Source organism: Eubalaena glacialis, chromosome 9 (assembly GCF_028564815.1).
Source record: "Eubalaena glacialis isolate mEubGla1 chromosome 9, mEubGla1.1.hap2.+ XY, whole genome shotgun sequence".
NCBI classification, from domain to species: Eukaryota; Metazoa; Chordata; class Mammalia; order Artiodactyla; family Balaenidae; genus Eubalaena; species Eubalaena glacialis.
In genome coordinates, this window is record NC_083724.1 from 3,885,277 (window position 1) to 3,909,340 (window position 24,064).

At 59.8% G+C, this 24,064-nt stretch overlaps 1 protein-coding gene across 3 annotated transcripts in view; it reads left to right on the forward strand.

The window, feature by feature from the left end:
* Window positions 1-24,064, forward strand: part of COL5A1 (collagen type V alpha 1 chain) — a 159,650-nt gene that overhangs the window by 47,310 nt on the left and 88,276 nt on the right. For 2 of the 3 annotated variants that reach the window (XM_061199679.1, XM_061199680.1), the window contains exons 4-7: window positions 411-573; window positions 21,204-21,335; window positions 22,539-22,676; window positions 23,355-23,606. In XM_061199679.1, the coding sequence (XP_061055662.1) occupies window positions 411-573; window positions 21,204-21,335; window positions 22,539-22,676; window positions 23,355-23,606 (685 nt within the window). The remainder of the gene's footprint in view (window positions 1-410; window positions 574-21,203; window positions 21,336-22,538; window positions 22,677-23,354; window positions 23,607-24,064) is intronic. The other variant, XM_061199681.1, reaches the window with a different exon arrangement.

Sequence of the window (24,064 nt, forward strand, 5' to 3'; positions counted from 1 at the left end):
GATCCATCAGTCCCACCATTTCCTGTCAGACTCGGTTTCTCCGGCAGCCTGCATTTGCTGTTGGGGGTTGAGATGGTACATAGGGAAGTACTATCAGGTCTCCCCGCCCTTGACCCACTGACCAGCCCACTCCAGGTTTCAGGGCTGTGCTCCGGGCTGCACAACTGGTCTCATCCCAGAGATGAGAGACCTGATTTTTGAGTCCAGTGGGTCTCACGTGGCACGCGGTGTGGACCTGTGGCCACGCCTGTCCGCCCACAGGGGCTCGGCTCTGAACTGCTCAGTCCCGTGACACTACAGGAAAGAGATGTCCTCCTGGGTCCCCAGGGATTTGCGGTTGAGGCACTCGTGTGTTGGTACTTCGTGACACCAGCCCCCCTTCACCTGCCCGGCTGTCTGTTTCTCTGCAGGTGGCACAGAATCGCTCTCAGCATCCACAGGAAGAACGTCACCTTGATCCTGGACTGTAAAAAGAAGATGACCACGTTCCTGGACCGCAGCAATCACCCCGTGATAGACGTTAACGGCATCATTGTGTTTGGCACCCGAATTCTGGATGAGGAGGTGTTTGAGGTAAGCCGGGGGCCGGGCTGTCCCGCGCACCTGGGACTCATGCCTGTCCTCTCCTCGGGGGCCTGGGGCCAGCCAGGCCGACGCCGCGTTGCCTGGATCCTGGCGCTCTGCTGGGGGCGGCGGGGGAGGGAACGCCTACTGATCGTCCTGCTTCTGTGAACGGCAGGAGTGATGTCTGCCAGTGGAGACGGGCAGGCGTTCGAACGGGCCCTCGGGCTTTGCGCCCGTGGGGAGGATGAGGTTGGGGGTCTCACCTCTCTCGGGGGTCCTCCTGGGGCCACGTGCGTAACTATGAGAGGTTCGGGGGCGGGGGAGCTGGCTGCGGTGCAGGCCCGCGGGGCCGGACTCTCCACTGTCTCGTTTGCTGATTCCGGGCTTTGGGCAGGTTGCTCTGACGTTTCTGAGCCTCAGCCTCTCCATCTGTAAAATGGGATCATGAATGCAGCTCCTTCATAGAACGTGGCAAGAATTACGTGGGGCTGAATGCTGTAAAGCACCACGGCCTCCTCATAGTCAGCCTTGATAGCAGCCCAGCGTCGGGGCAGGTGGAAAGGTGGACAGAGCCCAGTCGGTCAGATGTGGATGAGCAAGGAAAGATCAGAACAGCCACCTCTACGTGGAAGCGGGGGTTGGGGGATGGGGAACCAGTGTGTGGAGGTGGGTCCGTGGGTCCTGCCGAAGTTGGCAGCTGCTCAGCACAGCAGGTGTCCGGGATGGCCACGGCCTGTGGACAGCAGGGTGGGCTGGGTGCCTGGATTCTGCAGGCACTGCCAAATTTTGCGAGTTATGGCGACACACCCTCCGAGCATGACTCTGACCACAGTTGCCCAGAGACCCGGGATGAACTGCAGACGGCTGGGCTGTCCTCAGCCAGGCCTGAGCGGCTTTGGGGTCCTCCCGGGGAGCTACTGTCAAAGGCTTGGGGGTCGCACCGACTGGGATTAAGTTTTTGCCGGTGTAGACCTCTTGCTGGCGGGAGGATCCGGGTAAAGCAGGTGGCTTTGGTGAGATTTAGCACTTATTTGTAAAACGTGGGTACTGGTAGTATTGCCTCGAGGGGTGCCGGGGGCTCACCTGGGCTCATCTGAGAAGCGCTGGGCTTGGGTACCTGCTCAGCGCCCGGGAGCCTGGGTCGCTGCCGCCACCCTTGCTCGAGGTCTGAATGCGGAGGTGGGTCCGTGTGCCGAGGCTGGGGTTTGAATTCATGTACCGTGTGGTAGCTTTTCTGTGCTGTTGCCAAATCTTCCTGATTTCTAGTGCCTTTTGTGTGCTGATGGTGTGTCTTTTATTGTAACGATTCAGGAAAAAGCTTTATCTGTCTTTTAAAAAAATAAGGATCCTAAACCAAATCCTGCTTCCTTGATTTTCTGAGCCAGTTTTCCCATGAGCACAAATCTGTTAAGACTCCGGTGCTGTAGGGAAGCACTAGGAAAGTCAGGGCTGGGTTCAAGTCCCAGCTGCACTGTTTACATGCTGTGAGATCCTAGGTGACTGCCTAGCCTCTCTGAAATGCTTATGTGGGTGAGGTGTGTTTAAGGACCACCGAGGCATATGCGTGGCCCACGGCCAGCATTCCGTAGCTGTTACCCACGTTTATGATTAGAGAAGGAAAACAATTTATAATTATCAAAAAGAAATGCAAGAGAAGAACAAACATCGTATATTAACGCATATATGTGGAATCTAGAAAAACGGTACAGATGAACCAGTTTGCAAGGCAGAAATAGAGACACAGATGTAGAGAACAAACGTATGGACACCAACGGGGGAAAGTGGGGTGGAGGGTGGTGGTGGGATGAATTGGGAGATTGGGATTGACATGTATACGCTAATATGTATAAAATAGATAACTAATAAGAACCTGCTGCATAAAAATAAATAAATAAAATAAAATTCAAATCAAAAAAAAAAAAAAGAAATGGATCTCAAATCGGATAACTCTGGTTTCCTCCTCTGTTTAGCCTCCCAACAAGCTGGGTAGGTCTTGCCCTGCAGCTGAGAGCATGCAGGCTGTTGATTGAATCCGTAGCTCAAAAATATGTTCAGCATTCTGGGGAGCCCTTCTTCCTGGTCGTGGCTTTCGATTTGAGGGAGAGTGTCTGCCAGGCACCAGAGATTTTTGTTGACCACAAGCTATTCATGTTCTGAAGGAGGTGATTCCGTAGCCTTGGACTTTCCTGGCTGTTGGATGTGTCCACATCGGAAAATGTGACCTGTCTTTCCTAATGAAGACCAGTGAGCTAGAGGCGGTGATGCCCTCGGGGGCCCCAGAGCATCATTTTTTGCTTTTTTTCCTTCAGAGAGCAAGGATAAAGTTGGGTGGGTTGGCCTCATATCCCCAGCCCCACTTTGTCTCGTGGCGAGTGAAACAGAATTTTTATAAATAAAAGTGATTTAACTCTTGACTTTCCAGTATATTCCAAATAAGGACACTTGCCATTTTTAACCACTTTGGTTTCTGGAGAAGTCTCTTTAAAAGGAGGGGCCAGCACCATTGAAACTGATTTCCCAGCAGCCACGTTCTTCCCCGGGAAGGATGACTTCCCCTCATTAAAAGCCAATTTGTCCCGAAGCTCTTGGAGGCTCTGGGGGAGCCGGAAGGATTCTGGGTACTTTGGTGGAGGGCCAAGTCGCCGCTGGCACACGCGGGGTTTTGTGATGTGTGCTGTTTCCAAACAGGGATTTACTGAACTCTAGAGAGTCTGTTGGGGCCACTGGGGTTTTTCCTGGGGTGCGTGTGGGCCCACAGAGGCCCCCTTTATCCACAGAGAGAGCCGGGGATGGAGACTGTCAAGGCCAAGACAAACACTTCCTGTAGTGCAGCGCCCGGTTTTAGCCAGACTGTACCGTGCCCGGGGCCTCCTTGGTGCCACCGCTGGCCTGGGTGTGTGGCTGGGGCAGGTGGCAGCAGCCCCCGCCCCCTCGGCCTCCCCAGCCCCGGTTTGAGCCTGGCTCTGATGGGGTCGCCCCGCTATACGGGGACATTGGACATCCCGTCCTTCCAAAGCCACCCAGGGAGGAAGTGAGGTGCATAGCAAGGTCCCCCAGGCCTTCATGCTCGTCCTCTCCGGCTGATGGCCTGGAGCCCACACTGAACCTGTCCGAGCCCAACGTCCTCATCTGTAAAATGGGTGCGACGGGGCCAATGCTAGGGGTCGTGGGGTGGCCCGACGGAATCTCTGTAAAATGCCTGCACCTGTGAGGACCATAGCGAACCACACCGACCAGACCCCTGGCAGTCAGAGCGGGTGGCCCACCGTCAGCAACCACCTGCATTGACCTGTCAACCATGGTAGCGGCTGTGACCAACGTCCACTCCCTCTGTGGTGGCACAGGGTCACGAGCTGTCCCTTATCTCACCGTGCCAGTTAGGTGCTGGACCTCCGCCTTAGAGATGAGGGCCCTGAGCCATGCAGGGGGTGGAGCCGCCTGGGCTCACGGGGCCCCCACACTCCTGTGCCCAGAAACCCAAAGGGAAGGGACTGGCTGTGGGTCGTGCTGCCCTGGCCAGGGTGCGTGCTCCCGGCCAGAGCCCCCAGGCGGGGACTGTCCCTCAGGGTGCCGTGGTGTGCTCTGGAAGGGGCTCGGGCTGGCTCCCTGGTCACTGCTTTGCCGCCCACCTCGCTGACCTGGCCAAGCCCCCGTCCTTGCCCACCTGTTTCCAGGTGGAGCGTGTGCCCTACCGGGCTGCCTGAGGACCTGCCTGCGGGGGGCGTCCGCAGTGATATTCCTGGGGAGCTGCGTGTCCTGTGTCCTGTCCCTTCTCCTAGGGTGTACCTGTGCCCTGGGACCAGTGAGCAGCTGGGGGTCCCGGGGCTTCGTCCCACCCCACAAGGGCCCGCCGTCGGGGGAAGTGGAGGGTATTCTTCGGACCCTTATGAAGCGGGGACCTGCGGGCCTCCCTGTGCAGGAGAAAGTCTTGTTTTCACCCCGGGCTTAGGACAAGCTTTGTGTTTTCGGAAACAGACAAGACTGCCAGGAGAGCGAGTGTGTCTGGCAGGAGGGGGAAGTGGCTATATTTCGTCAGTGGCAAACCTGGGTGGGAAGCCAGGCAGGGCCATCAACAGGGCCCTGTGACAACACGCCGCCTGTGCGCTCTGCCCTCCCTGCACCAGAGAGGTTGAGTAACCTACCGAAGGTCACCCAGCAAAACTGCAGCGCAGCGGGGTTGGTCTGTTGTTGCTGAGAGCCGATGGCCTGTCCTGATGTCGCGGCGGGTGTGACAGTCATGGCAGCCCCTGCATCTCTCTATCCACCTGACCAAGGAAACCAGGACCATCCCCAGACAGGGCGCATCCCTGGTGGTCCCGACGGTGCTGGTGGGTGCCTGGCCTTGCTCCAGGCTGCTCAGTTCCCATCGTCCTGCACAGGCCCTGGGGACACCGGAGTCCCCTGGCCTGTGGGGTCTGAAGCCCTGGAACCTTCCAGGAAGAGCCAGCACGAGCTGCTAGCAGGGGCAGTGGCTGCCAGAGCTAGCCTTCCCTGCGTGACTGGTGACCTGCACAGCACCCTTCCCCGGGCCAGGCTCTCAAACATGGGACTGAACTGGTGGGTCCCGCACCAGCCCTGGGCTCACCTGCGGTCCTGGAGCCGGCGGGTGTTCCAGATGGAGGGGTCTGGAGGGTGGGACTGGGGGGCAAGCCAGAGCCTGGTGCTTGGCCGGGGGAGGGCGTCTGCTCTGGGTCCTGCAGGGGAAGGACCCTCCTCTTGGGTCCTCGAATGGAGGGGGATGTGGAGGAGGAGACCTGCCCTGGGGGACGGGGAGCCGGTGAGTTCTGAGCCAGGAGCCAAGTCTGCTTTTAAGCTGTTGCATGTTTCAAGGGGCAGCGAGACCAAACAGACTACAGACTGGAGCTTTTCTCCGCGGAGTCCCCGGGCGCTGGCAGGGAAAGAATGGCATTGCGTTCAAGTAACGGTCCTGCCATCTGTCTGCTCTCCTCGGCCATTTGGAAAGACCCAGTGGTTTACTTAATCCCTGATTCCCTTTTTTCAGGGGCCTGTCTTTTCCACTGACATGGTCTTTCTTGGAATTTAGCTTTCCCGGGGCGGGAACCGGGGCCACGGCCGGGGAGGCGCTTTCCCAGCGATCCACGGAGCCGGCCCGGGATGCTTCTCAGGAGCGCCGACTCACCTTCCTCGATGTGAGGGGTGCCTGGCATCAGGGTCTCGAAGGAGAGGCAGCAGTGAGCTGGTGTCAGAGGCCAAGGCTGTGACCTGTGACCCTTGACTCTGGGAACATCCCGTCACTGATCACTTGTCCGGAGCCCCCTGGGGTGCAGGACCTGGTTGATCTAGAGGCTACAGAGCAGACAGACGTGCACCTGGGCGACGAGGGGTGTGGTGATGGGTGAGCTGCAGGGCCGGGTAGCATGAGGCCTCCTGTGTCCTGTCACACCCGGGGACGGTGCTGGAGAAAGCACGCGTCCTGCCGGTGGCGTTGAGCCTGGTGCTGCTGTGTCTGAGCGTGACCCTCATTTGCACTTTACTCCCTTTCTGTCTGCCTTCCCACGGCTTTGTCAATTTGACGCCAACGTCTCTCTAGAGAGGGGCTGCAGACAACTTCTAGAGTGCGCTTTTCCCTTCCTTGGAAGGTGGTGCATTTGCGGGGCCAGTGGGGCCACTCTGGGTTCACTTTCGTGTCCATTCAGACACAGGTGGGTACGATGGGGATACGGCCAGAGGGCATCTGCGGGCAGCGAGCAGCTCTGTGGGCTTGTCTGGGGGTGTCTCTGCGCCTCCATCCCCACTAGTTGACAGTGTTCACAGGCCAGGTGCCCCTCCCTGGGTCAATGGATGTCTTTCCAGTTGGCGTTGCTGGGTAGACCGGTGCTGGGAATAGGAGGACCTGGGCTCTGGGGCCGGACCGGGTGGGAAGCGCGGCTCCATCTGGAAATCGGGCCAGTGCGTTCAAGATTGATGCTGAGGTCGGCCTGCTGCGCACACAGCCCCCCATGTTCTCAGAGATCAAGACTCAGAGCGAACCATCAAAGACCCTAACGAATGCTCTGCCCTGGCACGCAGAGCCGCCGTGGAGGGCCCGGTGTCTGCACGGCAACTATCGCAGTCGAGGCCATGTACTCGGACTTTAGTCGGTGGTGCGGAAGCTCCCAGGGCTGTCTTGAGTCCAAGTCCCCGAGGGGGCAGCTCAGACCCAGCCTTTCCTACCGCAAACCGCACGTCCTGGGCAGGGCCTGGCTGAGGACCATGCCCACCCTGATCCCTGCCCTCTCCTTCGCGTCCATCTGTGCATCGCCCGGGAGCCGTGCCCTGCTGCGTCAGGCCACGTGAGGCAGCAGCCCGTGCCCAGAGAGGCAGACCCTAGGGAAGCAGAGGGGCGTGAGTGAGTCAAGGTCAGAGGCCCCTCTGCTTCAGCTCTGCCCACTTCACAGGGACCTTCCCTGATTGCTGGCAAGAACAGGGATGTTACAGTCTCTGTGTGTTTCCTGGGACCCCAGAAACAAATGTCTCCAATTTGGTCTCTTAAAAAGACAGGAGTTTATTATTTCCTGGTTCTGGAAGCTGGAAATCTGCAGTCTGAAATGGGTGGGGCAGAGCTCCCACCAGGGGCTCCAGGGGAGGGTCCTTCCTGCCTCTTCCAGCTTGGAGGGCAGTGGGCGTGGCCAGGCCCAGCAGCAGGTGGCATAATCTGGAAGGGTGCTGCCTCGGGTGGCCTGACAGGGCGGGGAGGTGCTCCTGGGGAAGCACAAGCCCAGGTGTCCCTGGCTGTGGCCGCCTCACTCCTGTCCCTGCTCTGTTGTCACCTGGCCTCTCCTCTCCTCCCTGCGTCCCTGTTCTGTCTGCCTCTTGTAAGGACACAAGTCATTGGATTCGGGGTCTATCTTAATCCAGGCTGATTCTCTTCTTGAGACCCGTCACTTAACTACACCTGTGAAAACCCTGTTTCCAGTAAGGCCACATTCCCAGGTTCCAGGGATGAGGACTTGGCCCTGGGGTGGGGGGGGGGTCCCTATCCAGCCCACTGCCCAGGCCAGCGTGGGGAGGGGCTGCTCCCCATTAATGCCTGCAGGGCACGTGCGGGTAATTAAAAGCGCGTCTCTGGGCGTGCATATTTGCTTGTTTTCAAATCGAGGTTTTTCTCAGGCTGCTGAGTTATGTCTGCCCAAGGAGGCTGGGGGGTAAGCTCTTGCCGGCTGGAGGGGCTAGGGGGCCAGCCCTGTGCGCGGCTCCCGGCTTGAATGGGCGGCTGACTGACCAGTGAAGGCAGTGGGCAGGGAGTTTGAAGTGCGTTTTTGTCTCCAGTTTGGGTGCAGGAGAGACTGGGCTGTGGGCAAGCCGGGGCCAGGACTCCGCCTGGGGCAGGTGGCCGGCAGCCTGTGGGCTGGGGAGGGTGTGACCACTTAGCAGAGGCTGGTGGGAACAGGATGACAGTGAGGGAATCGCATGGTCTCATGTTAAATGGCTCCGCCAAGGGGCTTTCGCCTGGAATCGCTCCTCGGGTGGGCAGTGATTTTCAGGGGGTGCGGGTGCTCTCCTGGGTCGTGCCGGGTGTTCATGATATGTGTTGAGCCCAACAGTGGGTGGGGGACCTCTCTACCTGGGCCCGGCAAGGAGGGGTCCAGAGAGACCCCAGAGCATCAAGCAGGCCCTGCTTTGCCCGTGTGCTTCGGGACCTGGCTCCTCCTGCTGCCTGGCCCGAGAGGGCTGCGGGTTTGTTCCATGGAAACTGTGAGCTACAGGCCCATGTCCCAACCCGACAGGCTGACGCAGTGCTGGAGGCCGGCCTTGTGGCGTCACGCAGCTTACAATGGACTCTCTGATCTGTGGGTCCCCAGGGAGGATGGTGCCCGGTGACCCGCAGGCCACAGCGGCTCAAGAGGAGGGCACTGGGGACGGACTGGGTCGTGTCGGAGGAGGGTCAGGGGTCTATGGCTTTCCCGGAGGGTCAGGCCGTTGCTGCCGAAGCTTGTGGATGCTGAGTCCCGCGGTCCCGCCGGCAGTGTCAGTGGGTGGGATGGGGAGGTGAGGGTAGTGGCCGAGGGGAGCCCACCCCCTTGAGCCAGGGAGCTGCCGGTGTAGACGGCTGGAGGGTGAGGGGGTCCTGCCGGTGCATGGCCTCCTTCTTTACCACAGGCAGCCGCTGAGGGCAGCCCTGGCCTCACTTACCGTCCGCAGGGCCTTGGGCAGTCCCGGGACTCGGCTTACTCACCCTGAAGGTGGGACTGCTGGGCTTGCGGTGACGATGGACGGCCACAGTGCCTGACAAAGCCCTCAGCCCGCCAGCACTGGGCGTCCCGCTTCTGTCAGTGATGCTGGTGGAGGGCCCCTGGCGGGGGGGCGGACACAGGCATCACACGAATTCTCGGGGAGGGAGGTTTCTTCTTGTGATGGTTCTCATGATAATATGGATTCTCGTTGCTGTTGTTACCACCCCGTGCTATAGGCGGGCGGATTCCGCGACGGGATGAGGGCGTGAAGGTCTGCAGGCTCAGCTGGCAGGGAGAGCAGCGGGGATTCGATCCTCACCTGCAAACCCTGGGCGTGGGCTATAGCTGGGCGGCTCTGGGGGTGCAGTGAGACCCCCCCTGAGGGGCAGAGGGGAAGGCAGGGAGGGGCTGGCCCCCAGCGCCGTGCCTCCAGGCTGGGAACCCTTGTGACCCCTTCCGCCGCCTCCGGGAAAAGAGCCCCTGAGATGGGGGTCAGCACACGAGGTTGCTGGGTGCCCCCTTCTCGAGGGTGCTCTGAGGTTGGAGGGGCCGGTGGCAGGGGGACCCGATAACAGTTGTCCAGAGCATTCGTCAGAGGTCTTTGATGGTCTTGATCTCTGCAGACACGGAAAATCCATTTCAGCTCATTTCTGACTGTGCCACCGTGGATTTTCCTGGCAGCTCTCAGCACCGGGAAGGTCAGGTGTGTGTGTGGGCTGCGCTGTTTGGTCTCCTTCACCTAATGAGTCTTCACAGAGCCCAGGGGATGTGCATAGTGTTGGCTCTGTAGCACATGTGGGGAACCTGGAGCCCAGAGAGGTAAAGCCACCTGCTCAAGGTCACACAGCAGGGAAGTGCAGGGCTGGATTTCGGGCCCAGGTCTGGGGCATTCCCTGGATCAGATGGGGGCTGCTGGGTCCCCAGTGTCAGACTTCTGTCCCTGTCCCTTTGGGGGTCTCACCCTCCAGCCTGATGGAGCCCCTGTTTGCTCACTCCCCTCTCGGGGCCACTGGTTCTCAGTCCTTCCTGAGCTCCAAGGGCTATGAGTGTCTCCACTCAAAGTGAGCCCCCTCCCCCCCAGGCCTGGCCCTGCTCACTTTCAACCCAGAATCGCCGTTTTCTCTAGTCTGAGCTGCATTTTCCAGGCCCCTCCAGGCGATGTCTATCCAGCTGCGGCCGGTCCAGAGTCTGTCCACAAGCAGGTCTTTCCAAAAGGTCCAGGGAGTGACCAGGCGGCAGCCGGGACTTGAGGGCACTGCAGTGACTCTTGACCCTCGTGGAGGCGTGGAATTCTACAAATCGATTAATATAAATAATTCTACAAGTTAATTTCCCTGAGCACACACCACCTTCTCCAGAGCCCAGCCCCACTGCTTGCAGTTAATGCTCCCGGGAGGCTGTGTTTGAGGCCACTTCTCAGGGATTGGGTTGTGTAGATTGTCCCCATGAGTCAGCCACACTGTGTCACCCCATCTTTCCCACGTCCAGCAGTGTGTGTTTGCAGTCGAGGTTGCCGGGTCTGGGGCAGAGCCTGGGACCTTGGCTGGCGTCATGCCGCATGGCCTCAGTGCTTGAAGTGAGGCTGGATTATGGCACAGAGTCTGTTCAGAACGGGGGTGCTGGCCTGGAGCGTGTGGGGCAGCCTGGGCCTCTAAAATCAACCCCTCCCCACCACTCCCCTGCCTGGCCCCCGCCACGGGGAATTGTGTGTTCTGCATGCAGTGAGTCCTTCTCATGGCTGTGGACCTGCAGAAAGACCTGCGTGGGGTCTGTCACAAACGATGCCAAGTTACTCTCATTGGTTGACAGAATAAGATGCCACAGAAAGGTCTTTCAGGTTGGGACCGTGTTCTAGAACCAAGGACGTGAAATTCAGTGAAGGTGAATGTGTATTTCTGCACTTGGGTTCAAAACGAGCAGCTGGCAGGTGCGGGATGGGGAGATGCGGGTGTAGGACACTCCCGTGGGGGAGGTGCAGGGGTCTGTGCGTGGCAACCCCGTTAGCGACCATGGGTGTGATGCGGCGTCACAGTGATGCGTTCGGAACAGAGGGTGGGATGATCGAGGGGCTGGACGTGCGTGGCGGAGGCTGAACTAAGACCTGAGGTCAGCGCCTAGAGTGGGGCGGCAGGATGGAGACGGAGCCGGTGCCTGAGGTGGAGCGTCTCGTCCAGGGGTATGGGGTGAGGCAGTGGCAAAGTGAGGACCACGGAACAGGGCGTTCACACATATGAACCTTCAGCATCCACCTCCTCCACCAGGGCCCAGCTCTGAGGCCACTGCCTTCAGGATGCCTTCCTTGACCTCGCCAGGCAGAGGAGGTCACCTGGGCATCTCCTGAGGAATCCATGAGAGCTTGAGATTTGCGGTCAAGGACACTGATTTATTTGTCTTTGTGTCAATAAGCTTATCATAGAGGTGCTAAAAATGCTGGTTGAAAGGGTGAAAGAATGAATAATCAGAGCTGACTGCCTTCAGAGGGAGAGGGTAGTGAGCCTTTGTCAGGGATCCAGGGCTGATGGTGATGGTGGTGATGGCGGTCATGGTGGTCGTGGTGGAGGTGGTGGTGTTGGTGGTGATGGTAACGATGATGGTGATGTTGTTGGTGATGATGATGGCAATGGTAGTGGTGGTGAAGGTAGTGATGTTAACGATGGGGATGGGAGTGGGAATGGTAATGGTGGTTATGGTGGTGGTGATGGTGGTGATGATAATGTTGGTGATGGTGATGGTGGTCATGGTGGTCAGTGGTGGTCCTCGTGGTGATGGTGATGGTAATAGTAATGATGGTGATGATGGTGGTGATGGTGGTGGTGATGGTAGTGATGTTAATGATGGGGATGGGAGTAATGGTGGTAATAGTGGTGATGGTGGTGGTAATGATGGTGATGATGGTGGTGGTGGTGATGGTGGTGATGATGGTGGTCATGGTGATGGTTTGGTCATGATGATGGCAGTGATAGTGGTGGTGATGGTAGTGATGTAATAGGGGGGATGGGAGTGATGGTGGTAATAGTGGTGATGATGATGACGGTGACGATGGTGATGGTGATGGTGGTGGTAATGATGGTGGTGATGGTGGTAATAGTGATGGTGGTGGTGATGATGGTGGTGGTGGTGGTGATGATGGTGATAATAGTGATGGTGATGATGGTGGTGACGGTGGTGGTCATGATGATGGCAATGATAGTGGTGGTGATGGTAGTGATGTTAATAATGGGGATGGGAGTGATGGTGATGATGGTGATGATGGTGGTCATGGTGGTGATGGTTGTGATGGTGATGGTGGTGGCGATGATGGTGGTGATGGTAATGATGGTGGTGGTGATGATGGTGATGGTGGTGATGGTGGTGATGGTGGTGGTCATGATGATGACAATGATGGTGGTGATGGTAGTGATGTTAATGATGGGGATGGGAGTGATGGTGGTAATAGTGGTGACGGTGGTGATGATGATGGTGATGATGGTGGTGGTGGTGGTGATGTTTGTGGTGGTGATGGTGATGGTGATGGTGGTGGCGATAATGGTGGTGATGGTGATGGTGAGGGTGATGATATTTGTGATGAGGGTGATGGTGGTGGTGGTGGTGATGATGGTGGTGATGGTTGTGATGGTGATGGTGGTGGTGATGGTGGTGATGGTGATGATGATGGTGATGATGATGGTGAGGGTGATGATATTTGTGATGAGGGTGGTGATATTGATGGTGATGATGGTGATGGTGGTGATAGGATGGTAATGATGATGGTGGTGATGGTGATGATGATGGTGGTGATGGTGGTGGTGGTGGTGATGGTGATGGTGGTGGTGGTGGTTGTGATAGGATGGTAATGATGATGAAGATGGTGTTGGTGATGATGGTGGTGATGGTGGTGATGATGGTGATGGTGATGGTGGTGATTATGATGATGTTGATGGTGATGATGGTGATGGTGGTGGTGATGATGGTGATGGTGATGGTGGTGATGATGGTGATGGTGATGGTGATGATATTGATGGTGATGATGGTGATGGTGGTGGTGATGGTAGAAATGGTGGTGGTGATGGCAGGGATGGCAGTTGCCACTTTGTCTAGGCCTCACCGGGTGCCAGGCCCACCGAGCATCCTGCATGTACCATCACGCTTAGTCCTCAGTGAGGTAGATCTTGTTATCTCCTTTGCAAATGCACACTCGGAGGCCTGGGGAGATTCAGTGATGTGCTTAAGGTCCCACAGCCAGCAAGGGGTGGAATCCTGCACCCAGGCCACCTGTGGTCACTGCCTCACCCCTTCCTGCGGTGGTGCCCAGGGTCGTGCTCCTTCCTCTGTGGAGCTTATCATGACACATGTGTCCCCATGCCGCGTGGTCAGTCCAGTGCCCACAGGCTTGCTGCTCTGAAAGTCTGGGGTGGGGGAAGGACGGGACAGCTTCACTCACGTGCTGCCTAGGCTGGGCTGCTCACCTAAATGTCTGGAGTGAAATATCTAGGGCCGTGTAGCCAATGGGGAAAGGATGTGAGACCCATGCCCTTTATAGAGTCCGGTGGGCCCGTGAGCCAGCCTGGTCCCTGCCACTGGCTCTGCTGCCCTGTCCCTTGGTCTGGGGACGAGGTGTCCACTCTCTGAGTTCACTAAGGTGACCCTTTAGTCACTGTGGCTAGTTTCAGGTCTGATGAGGCTGGGACTTGACCATCCCCCCACCATCCCTGCCCCTGGCCCCTTCGTGGAGACTCAGGTGTGGCACACACCGCCTGCACCAGCGCAGGTGTGAGGAGACACCAGGGGTGGGTGGCGCAGGTGAGAATTAGGCTGGGACCAGTGGTGGCCACATAGTGGGGGGAAGGCCACAGACATGGACCATGGAGGCGGGACCTGGGGGGCAGCAGGAAGTGGCTTCCAACTGCATGGAAATCTTTCTTTAGCATTCACTCACCTGAATGGTGTTGAACTCTTTCTCACGCTGTGGGTGCTGCGAAAATCATAGAAAAAGTGACTTAGACCCCCCTGGCTTGGGCCCTTCCCTTTCCATTGTGTGACTTTCGATGAAAAATGTCACAATAAGATGTAAAGTGTGACCTGTTTGGGCCGTGAGAGCTTGAACAGGAAGGGGGACTCGGGAGGTCTTTCATGTGCGAAGTCTCCTGGGACATCAGGAAGGTGGCTCATAGAAGCCCCCTGCCCTGTGTCCCCCAGGCTGGTCCCAGTGTCAGACCCACCAGGCTCCCCCGGGGAGGAAAGCTTTGCAGGATGGGCAGTGACCACGTGTGCCTGCGCGTCCCCGGCGCCCTGTGCGCACGTGCGCCTGCGCGTCCCCGGCGCCCTGTGCGCACGTGCGCCTGGGCGTCCCCGGCGCCCTGTGCGCACGTGCGCCTGCGCGTCCCCGGCGCCCTGTGCGCACGTGCGCCTGCGCGTCCCCGGCGCCCTGTGCGCACGTGCGCCTGCGCGTCCCCGGCGCCCTGTGCGCACGTGCGCCTGCGCGTCCCCGGCGCTCTGTGCGCACGTGCGCCTGCTCTGTGTCACTTGCCGGGAAGTGGACCCAGACGGGGCCGTCCTCACCGGGGGCAGATTTGTGACCAGACCCCTGGCAGCCGAAGGTTGATGCTTCCTTCTTGTTTTTGCTCTGTAGACTGCACGCTCCTCCCCCAGCCTGGGACAAGACGTATCCGTCCGTCCATCCTCTCAAAAGACCGTGTGTCTCCATTTACGAGTGTGACGTGCTCTGGCTAAAATCAGCTGCAAAATCCACAGGAAAAGCCAAGTGCGCAGTGGGAGCCCCTCGGGGCCGGTTCGGGTTGGACAGGGAGGGGCCCGTGGTGCGGGGCAGTCCCTGCAGGGCTGGCTTCCCCAGGGGACCCATGGCTTTTTGTTGGAAGGAGGGATGCAGGATTAAATAGCACTGGAGAGAGGAAATGAAAAGCCGGCTGCGTGATTGGAGGGAACAGCGGCACAGGCACTCCAGGCTGGGAAGCACGGGGCGAGGGCCTCCCTCATCTGGGCAAAGATGTTTTCCGAGTCCACAGCCCTCAGGGTTGCAAAGCTCTCCAACGAAAACTTTGCAATTTCCTTAGCTCATAGCAGGAGCGCAGCTTGGATGAAATCTCGTTATGGGAAAAGGCAGAACTGATTCCTTCAGCAAAACGCCCGGCTCAGCCAAGGACACCTGTGTCCTGTGTGTCTCGATGGCTGGGGCCTCGCGGGCTGCCCGGCCTGTCCTCGGCAGGAAGCTGGACAGCCACTGGCCACCCCGGGCGTCGGGGCTGTGTGGGGAGTGGAATGGCCGTGGTGACCGCCGGGCTGGTGCAGAAGCTTCTAGGGGGTCTGTAGAGCTTTACTGACCTGGTAGGGGCAGAAATAAGGCGCGTAAAACGAGAAAGCCTTGGGCATCATCGGAGCGAGGGATGCAGTGAAAGCAGCGCACCTGCTTCTCTGGGCAGGTGACGTGGGCCACCGCAGGGCAGGCTGCGTGGGGCGCCGAGTCTGGGGCTCGGCTTTTAGAGCTAACCTGAGCGATTACAGGGCGTGGCCTGCGTTGGAGATGTGGAGTCTGGTGTCAGGAGCATCCACGAGGCAGGTGGGGCGGGGACCTGCCCCACAGAGGGCTGCCTGGACGAGGTGATGGTGTCGTTTATGGGAGCTGGAAGCTCAGGTTGACGTGTATGCAGGACATAACACTCGGCTCCAGGGAACCCCCATTCTGTGCCCTTGCGAGAGTGACCACCCCCTGAGCCTCAGTGGGTGCATCTGTGACCTGGGGATGAGAGGGAGGAAACGAGGTCCAGCTCCCTCGTGGAGGGGCCGGGGGGGCGGTGGGCTGGAAAGGGGAAAGGCAGAGGCTTGCGATGGGCAGTGGGCACCCGGAAAGCCATCCTGTCGGGTGGTAGGTGGGGCAGGGTGGGCGCGTGCAGCCCCGGGCCCTGGGCTGCTGCTGAAGGAGGAGACGGAGCCCCAGCTGCCGAGTGTCCCCCCAGCGCCCTCCGTAGGTCTGCTGCCCGCTCTGGGCTGGGCCGTATGTGACTCGTGGGTCCTGTCGTCAGTGGCAGCCAGGAGCCCACCGTCAGGGGCTGGAGCGGGGCACGTGCCCCTGCGGGTCGCAGCGAGAAATGCTGCTGTCGGGGGCTTGTAGGTGTGGGAGGAGCAGGGCGGGTGGTAATCGGTCAGCAGCTCCCCATGCAGGGTGCGCACCCACTGCTCCAGGCTCTGCGGGGCTCAGAGGGCAAGGCTCCGGGCAGGGAGGGGCGAAGCGGGGGAGAAGTGAGCCTGGGCAGGCGACCGTGCAGGGGGGTCGCGGCCTCACTCGTATCACGGTGGGGATTTCAGGGAGCAGAGATAGCACGGTGGGGACCCTCGGTGAGCGCTCGCTGCATCATGGATGAGGGGGCCAAGGCCCTGGTCAAGTGTAAGACAGCACGGATGCTGCGGGGTGAGGAGATACATGGCGGGACCTTCCTGGTTCTGGAAAGTTCTTCCACCCCACGACCTCCGTTTCCCCATCTGTAAAGTGGCGGTTGCAGTGGGGCTGAGGAGAGATGCATGGGGGACGCCCAGCAGTGGCCAGGCACATTTTGGACCCCCGTCACGGTGTCACAGTTCCCCGGACTCGGAGCCCTTGGGGCTGATCTGCTCTTGAGGCTGGCGGGACTCACCCCCGCTGACCTCAGATTCCATCTGTAAAATGAGACAGTTTTACTACATCGGGGATTTTGACTTTCTAAGGAAACCTGTAAACCATTTCTTAACTAACATTCCTCTGGGGCAGCCTGATGTGTAAAACCTGCTAGGACCTCAGGCCCCTCCATGGAACCCCTTTTGAGAAGCCCTGGCCAGGCCAAGCTCCAGGTCCCCACGTCCCGAGGGACCTGCGAGGGGCAGGGAGGCAGGAGGCAGGACGTCCCAGGAGGTCAGCGAGGGCCGGCACGGCGAGTGGGGGCCAGCCGGCTGATGCTCCCTGGGCTCCGAGGGGCTGCAGCTGGGCTCCGGCATCTCCCACCAGCAGCCGCTGTGAAGGCTCCACCAGGGCAGGGGCTCCGTGATGGGCCTCTGGGTCTGGAGTTTGGAGCTTGGTTTCCCATCCCACGAGGCATCGTGAAAATGCTCTCAAAACACAGTCATAAAGCTGTGATCATTCGTTGCATGTTTGAAGGGCAACATGCACCCGCTTAGGGCAGCCGGGGGGCGGGCAGCCAGGGGGCACGACGTCTCCAAGCCGCTGGGTGGTGCTGCCGGAAGCCCTGTGTTGAGAAAGATTCTGAGTTGCCTCTGGTCTCAACAAGACAAAGCACAGGGGGAGACGAGGTCTCTGGGAGGGGCATGCGAGGTGTTCAGTGTCCCCAACCTAAAGCGCAAAGTCGAATAATTGCAGTTCTGGCTTCCAGCCTCTCTCGATGGCAGGGTCTATTTTGATTTTCCAAACTTCTGCCAGAGCCCTCCTCCTGGACCACCCAAGGGTGGAGGAGGGCAAGGGAGCCCCAGGTTTCCTTTGGCTAAATGGGGAGCCCAGGGGCTGCGTCCTGTCTGGGGTCGCCGGCCACCAGGACAGTCGCCCACATGCCCCCTTGCTGCAGAGAGAAATTGGTTGGCTCTGATCGGATGCTCCAGAAGGGGCAGAGGAGTTCCTGAGGCCTCACTGGGGACGGAAGGAGGGGTACTCTCGGGGTGCGGGGTGGTGGCTGCCTTTGACACAAGTGTAAGATCAGAGCTTGTCGGAAGACTTAAGGGGCCGCTCTCGGGCCTGGCTGCCCCTCACAATGACCAGAGCCTTAAGGATCCCAAATCGCAGGCCCTGCCCCCGAGCCCTTTAGGGCAGAGTGTCTGAGGGGCCCGGGTTCCTCGGGAGCCCCCGCTGGGTGTGGGGCAGGGGGAGACAGGACTTCCCTCTGCCCTGTATGCCTCAGGGTATTTATGGGGTGTTAAGGTCATGGCTTTCAGGGCGTGCTTGAGTGTGGTGCCCCCGGGACACCTCATCCAGGGCCGCCCAGCGTCCCCGTGGCACCCCAAGGGCTGCCTGTGCCCCCAGCACCCCATCGGTGCTTTGGGGTCCAGGAACCATCCTGCCTCTGGTCAGAACCGTTGACCCACCGCCCCAGGTGAGAGCGGTCAGAACCCCCGAAGGGGGTCGAGGTCCTCCCTAGCTTTGTGCAGACCTGGTGTTTCCCGTGAGGCCAGGGAGGTGTTTCCTTGGCTTGTGCAAGGTGGGTTTGGCAGCTGTTCCCTGAACCCCAGCTCCTCCTCCCGGTCCTCAGTGGGGTCTGCTGCTGGGGGCTGGGGGCAGCATCCTGAAGCCCTCCTCCTCACCCTGCCCTGCCCTCGGGAGGTGGCACCGCTGGGTGGTTCGGGGGCAGGGGAGCCACCTGCTCCGTCTGGGAGCCTAGAGGCAGAGCCAGTGCCACATCTGTCACCCCAGGGTCCTGCCCCAAAGCTCCTGCCCCTGATGGGGTGCCCGGGGATGTTTGCCCCCTCCCTGTGTGCAGGAAGAAGTAGGGGGTGGGCTGGAGGGAGCTCTGAATGAGGATCCGGGTGCAGAGCTTCTGGGGGGCTTTGCACCCATGCCTCAGTTTCCCCTTCTCTATAGTGGGTGGGGGACAGTAGACCCCTTGCTTCTGAGGGACACGCCCACAGAACAAACAGGCGTGTTTTTTGGTGTGAAAACCCACTTGAGGATTTGGCGGGAAAAATGATTTTCAACATGTACGGGCATTTGCAGGGGAGGGTGGGTGCTGGAAATGAAGGGGGCTTTCTGCCGGCAGGGCCCTCGACTGATCACGTGGTCACTGCTGCAATCTGGGGCATGGGTGGGCAGGCGGGGAACCAGGCCTGGCCGAGGGCCGGGTCAGCAGGCACATTCCAGAGCCTGGGCTGAGTGGTGGGAAGCACCTCCGCTCCGGCTGGGCCTGTTCGTGGGAGCGGATGCCCGCGCCCTTGGCCTTGCTCATCGCCCTGTGCGGGGCCTGCGAGGCCTGGCGCTGGGCCAGACACCTGGCGCTGGGCCTGGCGCTGGGCCGGACACACATACAGGGACACAGAGATGCACCGGCCGCGTCCGCCACCCGGGGACCTGGGCTTTCCGGGGAGGCAGGCCCTTCGCCAGACCACTGTGACTAGTGTGCTGGCTGTTCCTTCGAGGGGGACCCGCCCTGCCCGGGGTCACAGCTGCCCCCAAATGCCCCGAGCCTATTCTTTTTTCCAGTAACTGCATTTGGAGAACATATATTCAGATGTCAAGCTGCCAGTCACAGGGAGAAATACTTTATTTGAATTGGATGAAATTTGAACTAGAAGTCATGTTGTTTAATAAAAATGTGTGGTTTTGATTCACTGTGCCTGTCGTATGGTTCCTGTCTGCTGGAGAGTTTAAAACGTGGGCCAGGAGCCTCTGACGTCCAAAGGGAGGGAGAGGGGGTGGCTGAGAGAGGGGGTGGGCGCGGGGTGGGGAGTGCTGAGGTGTGGGCGGGTGGCGCCCTCTCCTGCTCCGCCCCCACGACAGCCCCACGTGCTGTTACGGGTCCAGGGCTGTGGCAGCGCAGGCTGCCCACCCTGCACGCCCACTCCTCCCAGTGGCAGGAAGGCAGAGGGGCTGCAGACCGAGCCCCGGGGGACTGCGGCCAGGCTGTGGTCGGAGACACTGACGGTGAGGGTCCATCTGTGTGCCGGAGACAGAGCTGGACGTCGGGGTGGGAGGGCCACGCTCCATTCCTCCGAGCCCCTTGCGTGGAGACGGGCTGCCGGGGGTAGTTCCGAGTCCTCGCTCGTCACGGGGCGGTTTCAAACCCGGGTTGGGAGGCCACGTATTTGGAACTGTGCCTCAGGGATCGGGTAGGAATGGGCCTTTGCTGGACTCCAGGACTGTCACCCCATCTCTAGGTCAGGTTACCCATAGAGCGTTTGGGAAGCCAAGGAGGGTGAGAGTCCTGTCCCCAGAGCTGTGCCCACGGCCGGCACCTTGCTTCACAGATCCCAGAGGCCATCCGTGGACCCACGCTTAGTGACTTTGGGTGACACATCACCCCAGCCCTGCCATGGTCCGGCGATGAGAGGCCATATCTGGCCGCTGCCTGGGGGCCCGTCTCTCTCTCTTCCTGGGGTCTGGCACAGAGAAGGGCCTCACGCACCTTCCCCAAATGACTGGCAGGGAGGGTGCGGCTTCCTTGCCTGGGCCTGTGGTTCTGACGTGTGCAGATGGGCACCGTGTTCTTGCGCCACCTGTGGCCCTGCCCTTCAGGAGTGGTGCGTGCCTTTTGCTGGATCGTGGCAGAGCAGAGGCTCAGGAGCAGGGGCAGCCTCAGGCTTCTGGCCAGAAAGGGGCAGTGGGACTGGTGGAGGAATCGGTGAAAATCTGATGAATACACAGTCTGGGTATGATGGGGTCTTATCCGTGGGGTACAGGGCAAGCCCAAGGTGTTAGGAAGGGTGTGGGCGCCACTAGGCAGTGGTTCTGGGCCATGGGTGCATCCGCCATGTGTGATGCAGTAGCTTGCACTTAGTAGGTGCTCCATAATGGCTATTGAATGAGTGGATGGGTGGATGGAGAGAAGGATGGATGAGTGGATGGATAGATGGGTGGATGGATGATTCATGCATGGATGGGTGGGTGAATGGATGGATGGGTGGATGGATGGGTGGGTGGATAGATGGGTGAATGGATGGATGGGTGGGTGGATGGATGGGTGGGTGAATGGATGGATGGGTGGGTGGATGGATGGATGGGTGGATGGATGGGTGGGTGGATGGATGGGTGGGTGAATGGATGGATGGGTGGTTGGCTGGGTGGATGGCTGGGTGGATGGATGGATGGCTGTGTGGATGGCTGGGTGGATGGCTGGGTGGCTGGGTGGATGGCTGGGTGGATGGCTGGGTGGATGGGTGGGTGGATGGCTGGGTGATGGGTGGAGGCTGGCTGGCTGCCTGGCTGGATGGCTGGGTGGACGGATGGATGGATGGATGGGTGGGTGGATGGATGGGTGGGTGGATGGATGGATGGGTGGGTGGATGGATGGATGGGTGGATGGATGGGTGGGTGGATGGATGGGTGGGTGAATGGATGGATGGGTGGTTGGCTGGGTGGATGGCTGGGTGGATGGATGGATGGCTGGGTGGATGGCTGGGTGGATGGCTGGGTGGCTGGGTGGATGGCTGGGTGGATGGGTGGGTGGATGGCTGGGTGATGGGTGGAGGCTGGCTGGCTGCCTGGCTGGATGGCTGGGTGGACGGATGGATGGATGGATGGGTGGGTGATGGGTGGATGGCTGGGTGGATGGCTGGGTGGATGGGTGGGTGGATGGCTGGGTGGACGGATGGATGGAAGGATGGATGGATGGGTCAGTAGATGGGTGCGTGGGTGGCCGGGTCACTTGAATGGCTCTTGGAGGTGGCAGCTCCCCCAGAGGAGGTCTGGCCCTGAGGACAAGCTCTCAGGCGTCAGGCAGTTCTCCTGGGTCCCCACGTGGGTGCCCTCTGTGCTGCCTGTTCAGGGCCTTCGTCCTTTTCCAGGGAGACATCCAGCAGCTGCTCTTCGTCTCGGACCACCGGGCGGCTTACGATTACTGCGAGCACTACAGCCCTGACTGTGACACTGTGGTCCCCGACAAGCCCCAGTCTCAGGACCCCAATCCAGATGAATATGTGAGTCCTGGTGGGAGCCGTGGGCAGACCGTCTGGGGGTGGTGGGCGTGGAGGGACACAGAAGCTGTGGGACTCCCGTTTTAAGTAAACCCACTGGGTGAGACTATAATTGATCCCCGGGGCAAGGTGGACTCCTGACTCACTTTACGAAGGGTTCTGTGCTCCCAAAGCAATTGAGTCAAAAAGGATGTCGGTAAAGAATCTTTCACACAAGTTTCTGGGTGAAGAGAGCCATGCGCCCTCTGGATCAACACCTGGGTGGGGCGCTGTGAGCGGAAACGCCGCAGGTGCCCCCGGCGGGCTGTCTGGAGCTTGCCAGATAGGAGGGGCTCAGGGCTGTCGGAGCAGAATGATGGTCCTCTGACCCCTAGGGTGGCAGCGACTCTGAGGGGCAGCCTCGGCCCAAGAGTTTCAGGAGCATGTCCAATGCCTCTGTCCTCTGACCGTGACCCATGTGTCTGTGGGTCAGCCTTTCCCATCCACCCACCCCCCCATGCCCCAGCAGCACCTCGGTTAATTTGATTTGCAATTCTTTGTACCATTTCCAAATGAAAATCCTCTCCCATCCCCTGCGCAGATTGGACTCCTGTTTCTTTTAAGTAAAATTCAATCTTGCTCTTTTTCTCTGAGCTTCCCTTCTTTCACGAGCAGTCAGAAGACAAGGGGAGGGGGCGCCCATGAAGCTGTGGGGTCCGGGGCTAGGCACGTCTTTCACACCCCAAGAACAGGGTGGGCGGTGCTCCCAGCTGGGTTCCTGCAGCCGAGGCCTCCTGGCCACACCTCCCCCTCCCCATGCCTGATACAGAAATGGGTCTGAGGGTGAGACCATCTCTGTCGCTGTGAAGTCCCTCCCATGAGGCCTGGGCCTTCGGTGAAGGTCGGGAGGGCCCTTGGTTTGGCTGGTTGTCCTGGCCCTCGGGTGCCAAAGGGTCAGAACATTTGGACCTTTTAGGGCTCATCTCTCTTTGAAGGCCACCGGGGGTCCCCGTTTCCTTCCCTGGACTCCTCACGGGGCTGGCTCTGCTCCCCCAGGGGATGGAGGGGGAGGACTCCTTTCAGGGCCCACGGGGTTGGTGCCTGGAGCTGGGCACGACTTTTTGAGGTCCGATCTTCCCAGTTGAACCCACGAGGGAGGGAGATGGCAGGCTGGCATCTCGGGGTGGGGGGCCCACGCCCTCCTCACATAGCCCTATTTGCTCTCAGTACCCGGAAGGAGAGGGTGAAGGAGACACCTATTACTACGAGTACCCCTACTACGAGGACACGGACGACATGGGCAAGGAGCCCACCCCCACCAAGACACCAGTGGAAGCTGCTCGAGAGACTACGGAGGTGGCCGAGGTCTGGCCGGGTGGCTGCTGGTCCCTGGAGGCCGTGGTTGGCGGGGGGGACGGGGGGGCCGTGGCGAGCATGGGGGCCATTTGGAGATGCGTGGAGAGCAGGGCCGGTGGGCGGGAGCTTGGCAGGGAAATGGGGGACCAGGGACCGTATGTGCTTTGTCCTCACGGGGAGTGTGGGACAGAGGGCTTTCCGTGGTGCGGGGGACACCAGGGAACATGGACGTGATGGAATCCAGTCCCCTCCCCAACGGGTGGCCGGGACACTGGCCCGTATGGCTCTAAGAGTCTGGAATGTTCTCTTACTTTTTTTGTTTTGGTCACCATGTGGCTTGCGGGATCTTAGTTCCCCAACCAGGGACTGAACCCAGGCCCTCGGCAGTGAGAACGCGGAGTCCTGACCACTGGACCGCCAGGGAATTCCCTGTTCTCTTACTTTTTAAAAAAAAATTTGAGATATAGTTCACCATGTCCAAGCGCATGATTGCGGGGCTTCGTCGTGCACAGCACTTCCCCGGGCTGGGCTGTCGCCCCCGGACCGAGGGGGCCCCGGTGCCCCGATCCACAGGGGCCGGTTGGTTGATGGGTCAGCCTCCCTCTCACACCGCAGAGGAAACCCCCGACCCGGTCCTCGCTGCGCCGGCCGCCCCCCTAACCCTGCGTGTCTCTGTCCGGCTCCCAGGAGCTGACCCAGCCCCCCACGGAAGCCCCTCCGGTGCCCGACACCAGCGAGGGGGCCGGGAAGGAGGAGGACCCCGGCATCAGTGACTACGACTACGTGCCCAGCGAGGACTACTACACCCCACCCCCTTACGAGGACCTCAGCTACGGCGAAGGCATCGAGGACCCCGACGAGAACCCCGACCGGTCCCCCGACCAGGGCGCCCGGGCCGAAGTTCCCACTAGCACGGTCCTCACCGCCAGTGCCTCTAACGTAATTGCCTTCCTGGCGAGTGGGCTTGGTCCAGGGGAGGGGGCCGGACCCTGGGCTCTTCCTTCTCTACTCCTCACCTTGCTGTCCTGGGGCAGCTGCCCTCCCCCACTGCCCACCACACCTGGCCCTGCAGCCCTTTGCAGCCAGGCCTTTTTAAATGATCGCCGAGGATGCCCGCTGAGTTTGCAGTCACCGACTTGCTGGGTGGATCTCAGTGTTGTCAGTTTTTCATCGGCAAAATGGGTGGAATGAGCCCCACCCTCCAGGTCTCTTGGGGTTCGGTGGAGATGGAAGAGGACATGTGTGTTTACAGACAGTGTTCCTGTCTGTGGCCCAGGTGGGGGCAGGCCAGACAGGTACATGAGCTGGGGGTCTGGACAAGCAGACCAGACGTGAGGCCGGGTAGGACCATGGGCTTTCCCATCACGCAGACCGGACTTGAAATCTCTGCCAGTGAC